A 4,737-nucleotide genomic window follows, 5' to 3' on the forward strand; every position below is an offset into this window, starting at 1 on the left:
TAGGACCTCTCTCCCGACCCGGAGTTGGCAAGCCACCCTTTCTCGGCTGTGAACCTACCCAGCAAGAGATGAAGGTCAGAGCTGGATGAAGCAAGGAGGACCACATCATCCGCAAAAAGCAGAGACGAGATTCTCCTGCCACCAAACTCGACACACTCCACACCACGGCTGCGCCTAGAAATTATGTCCATAAAGGTAATCAATCAATCAATCAATCAATCAATCAATCAATCAATCAATCAATCATCAATCAATCAATCAATCAAAGCTTTATTTATAAAGCGCCTTCCGCAACCCTGTCAGGAAGCCCAAGGCGCTGAACATGGTAAAGTAGAAGTACAAATATAGTGAATAAATAAAAAATAAAAGCAATTCAAAAATAAACGCAAATTAAATTATTGAATACAAATTACAAAAAATGGTGAAACATTCTAGTACAGGACAGATGGGTAAAACAAGTTATAGAGTGAACCAATGAAAACTGTGAAAGAAATTCAACGTGAAAGAGGGCCGAATAGAACACGTTCAGGAAACGCCAAGTTATGAACACAACCGGTGACAAAGGGCTGCCCTGGCAGAGTCCAAGCCTCACCGGGAACAGGTCCGTCTTACTACCGGCTATATGGACAAAACTCATGCTCCTCTGGTAAAGGGACTGAATGGCCCTTAACAAAAGGCCACCCACCCCATACTCCTGGATCGTCCCCCACAGGGTACCCCTGGGGGCACGGTCATAAGTCTTCTCCAGATCCACAAAACACATGTGGATTGGTTGGGCAAACTCCCATGCCCCCTCCATCAACCTTGCAAGGGTATAGAGCTGGTCCGTAGTTCCACGGCCAGGACGAAAACCACATTGCTCCTCAATCTGAGATTCAACCATCGATCGGACCCTCCTCTCCAGTACCTTGGAGTAGACCTTTCCAGGGAGGCTGAGGAGTGTGATACCCCTATAGTTGGAACACACCCTCCGGTCACCCTTCTTAAAGATGGGGACCACCACCCCGGTCTGCCACTCCACAGGAACTGCCCCGGATGACCACGCAATTTTGCAGAGATGTGTCAACCATGACAGCCCTACCACATCCACAGCCTTGAGATACCCAGGATGAATCTCATCCATCCCCGGGGCTCCGCCTCTGTGTAGTTATTTGACTACCTCAGCAACTTCTGCCCCAGAGATTGGACAGTCCATCCAGTCTGGTCCATTTTGATTTTTTTAAATTAAAAGCAAAATTTCTTCCTGCCTGAACAGTCATGTTAGATCAGCGTGTCAAACCTGTAGATGGGAAAAAAGAAACTCCAACACAGTCCTTCCATTATCATTGCCCTACTGTAATCATAGTATTTAAGTATAACAAATGTGTGTTTCCCTGTCCTTATCAGAATAGTTTTAATTACAATTCCAGTGTAATATTTACTTTTTTATTCATGAAATCCTTTATGACAATCTAAATTGCACTGTCTCACACTAAACGTGTGTGTAAAAGGATCATTTAAATAATTTAAATGTAACAAAAATGAACACTTGCTAACATCCTGTATAAATATAAAAGTTACACGCCTCCATATCAGATTTACATATTGTTAGGGCAGATAAGATGAAAGTGTCAGCCTAATTTGAATTGTTTTCTTTTAAATCATAAATGTAGGTAGGAGGCAATAGAAAACTAATACTGAATCAGTTTTTTTTTTTGTCAAAGTGATAGAAGCGCCCCTAGTGGCTGGCTGTAGTGTAAATATAGGTCCCACCTCCCTTTTTGTTTAGTTTTTATTGCATTGACTTTTGTTGACTGTTCGGTATATTTTAACCAAAAGAATCCACACCAGAGAAGACTGGTTGATTTTATGTGCTGCAGCGGAGAGCAGGAAGCGTGATCAGAGCATCGCCTCCCAAAACTCTGCAATCCGCTCTCACTAAAGCACTTTTATTTAGAGCAGACATGTCCAAAGTCCGGCCCCTGTGCCAATTGCGGCCCGTGGTCAATTTTTTACCGGCCCGCGGCCTCTATCATAAGATCAATCATTTGCGGCCCGCCACACTGTTGACCACAGTATAAAATACATGTGTACAAAAAAGCTATTTTACTTTTCACCAGAAGATGGCAGTAGCCCTGTGGCTGTACCCTGGCTGCCGCCCTTGGCGTTGCGTGATCGTTTCAGCCCCGTCCATTTCTAACATGGCGACTGTAAACAAAAAACGGAAAGTTGACTGCGAGGGCCGCCGCTTCCAGGACAGCTGGAAATTGGATTATTTTTTCACTGAAATACGAAACAACTGTGTCTGCCTAATTTGCCAAGAGAATGTGGCTGTTTTTAAGGAATTCAACATCAAGAGGCACTACCAGACGAAACATGCTAGCTACGACAAGCTAACTGGGAACGGACGCGGTGAAAAAGTGAAGCAACTGGAAGCTGTTTTAACGGCACAGCAGCGCTTTTTCACAAGAGCCCGTGAGTCAAATGAAAATGCCACAAAAGCAAGAAGCTACGAGGTGGCAATGCTGATTGCAAAGCACTGCAAACCTTTCACTGAGGGTGAATTTATTAAAGACTGTGTGATTACAATTGTCAAGAAAGTTTGTCCCTCCAAGAAGCAAGAGTTTGCCAATATTTGCCTGGCTCGCAACACTGTGGTATGGAGAATTGAAGACGTTTCATCAGATATTAAGAGACAGTTAGAGGCAAAAGGAACTGAGTTTGACTTTTTCTCGTTAGCCTGCGATGAAAGCACGGATGCATCCGACACCGCTCAGTTACTGATCTTTCTGAGAGGAGTGGACAATGACATGAATGTGAGTGAAGAGCTTCTGGACCTCCAGAGTCTGAAGGGCCAAACAAGAGGAACAGATTTATTTGTTTCTCTTTGTTCCACCGTAGATGAAATGAAACTACAGTGGAATAAAGTCACCGGGATTATTTCGGACGGCGCACCTGCCATGGCTGGCAAGCAGAGTGGATTATCAACCCTTGTGTGTAACAAAGTCAGCGAAGAAGGAGGCAGTGCTATTAAACTCCACTGTTTTATTCTCCAAGAAGTTCTCTGTGCCAAATATATGAAGTATGATAATGTTATGAAACCCGTGATAAAGGCTATTAATTATATTTGCTCCAAAACGCTGTGCCACCGTCAGTTTCAACAGTTTCTTCTCGACATCCAGGCTGAATACGAAGATGTTTTGTATCACAGCGACGTAAGATGGCTCAGTCGGGGGTCTGCACTGCAGCACTTCTTCTCTCTCAGGGAGGAAATTGGACAATTCTTGACAAAAAAGGGACAACCCATGCCACAATTAAATGATCCTGTGTGGCTGGCTGATTTGGGATTTTTAGTTGACATAATGAGACATCTGAATGCGCTGAACACAAGCCTTCAAGGGCAAAATGCAGTGGTAAGCCAACTGTATTCGCACATCAAAGCCTTTCAGACCAAGCTGCTACTTTTCCAAAGGCACCTGTCACAGGCGCAGCCCAATACCGCACATTTCTCATCGCTGCAGGAAATTATGACCAGTTTCCCACAGAACAATATCAGTGCGCAAATGACAAAGTATGCAGCAGACATCTCATCTCTGGTTGAGGAATTTCAGCAGCGCTTTCGGGACTTTGCAGCTATTGAAAAGGAGATCGCACTTTTTTCCTCTCCTTTCTCCGTGGACCCTGATGACGCTCCATACCACCTGCAGCTGGAGCTCATTGAGCTGCAGTGTGACGCTGAGCATCACAGTCGGCACCAACAGCTCCCTCTTGTCAACTTCTACCGCCAGCTGGATGAAGGTAGATTCCAAGCAGTTCGGACATTTGCTAAGAAAATGCTGAGCTTGTTTGGCTCCACATACATGTGTGAGAAGACATTCTCCGTTATGAACATTAACAAGAGCCGCATGAGGACGAGACTGAGTGACTCTCACCTTATGCATCAGAACCACTGCTCTTGAGCCAGACCTGGACTACATGCTGCAGTCAAGATCCCAGTATCACCCTTCACATTAGTGCAGGCAAGATATTTAAGTCCTCTTGAGTTGAATAAATTCTTAAATCTCGGTTAATTAATTTTTTTGTGATGGTCAAAATCACAGGTTAAATATGCTGTGATCACTGTTTTGAATTTTGTTTACAGTGAGCATATAATAGTGAATAATATGTCATGTTTCACATTAACTTAGATATTCTTGATAGTTTTCTTCATTTTTTGTGGTTTGTGATTTCGGTAAAAACTTAAAGGAAAAAAATGTAAAAGTATACCATTTGCAATAAAAAAAAAATCCAAAAAAAGTTCATTTGTATTTAATGTTAATGGTTCAAAGAATGTCAGGCTGAATAGTCGGCCCCCACACATTTTCACCTTACCAAATCTGGCCCTCTTTGCAAAAAGTTTGGACACCCCTGATTTAGAGAGACAAAATGAAGACAAAGACCTATTCATCATAGCCTACACTAACCAATAACAACATTGCTTCTGAGCTAAAACTGACCCAAAACAACGTGACTTCTACCTAAGGTGGGACCTACAAAACGGAAGTCTCAACAACACTGCTGACTCTTAACTGACAGCCAAAACCTCAGCAACCATGGATACAAGTCGCCGGACACGATCCCCAACCCCCTAAAGATAAACATCAGGCCGCATACCACAGAGCCCAAAGGGAGAAGGAGAAAGAGAAACTCCTGAGACTTACATTTAAGGCATAAAGACTTAAAAAGAACATTTAAAAAAGGTGAAATAAAGAGAAAACC

General features: G+C 43.3%; 1 protein-coding gene across 1 annotated transcript; it reads left to right on the forward strand.

Annotated features, from left to right (window-relative positions):
* Positions 1–2,102: 2,102 nt before the first annotated feature.
* On the forward strand, positions 2,103–3,938 carry LOC139062052 (general transcription factor II-I repeat domain-containing protein 2). Its single transcript, XM_070542235.1, has one exon. The coding sequence runs from the start codon at positions 2,103–2,105 to the stop codon at positions 3,936–3,938; it is 1,836 nt and encodes a 611-aa protein (XP_070398336.1).
* The last annotated feature ends 799 nt before the right edge of the window (positions 3,939–4,737 follow it).

Source organism: Nothobranchius furzeri, chromosome 2 (assembly GCF_043380555.1).
Source record: "Nothobranchius furzeri strain GRZ-AD chromosome 2, NfurGRZ-RIMD1, whole genome shotgun sequence".
Taxonomy (NCBI): domain Eukaryota; kingdom Metazoa; phylum Chordata; class Actinopteri; order Cyprinodontiformes; family Nothobranchiidae; genus Nothobranchius; species Nothobranchius furzeri.

Coding starts and splice junctions, on each gene's coding strand:
- LOC139062052 (XM_070542235.1), top strand. CDS start 2,103: ATGGCAGTAGCCCTGTGGCTGTACCCTGGCTGCCGCCCTTGGCGTTGC.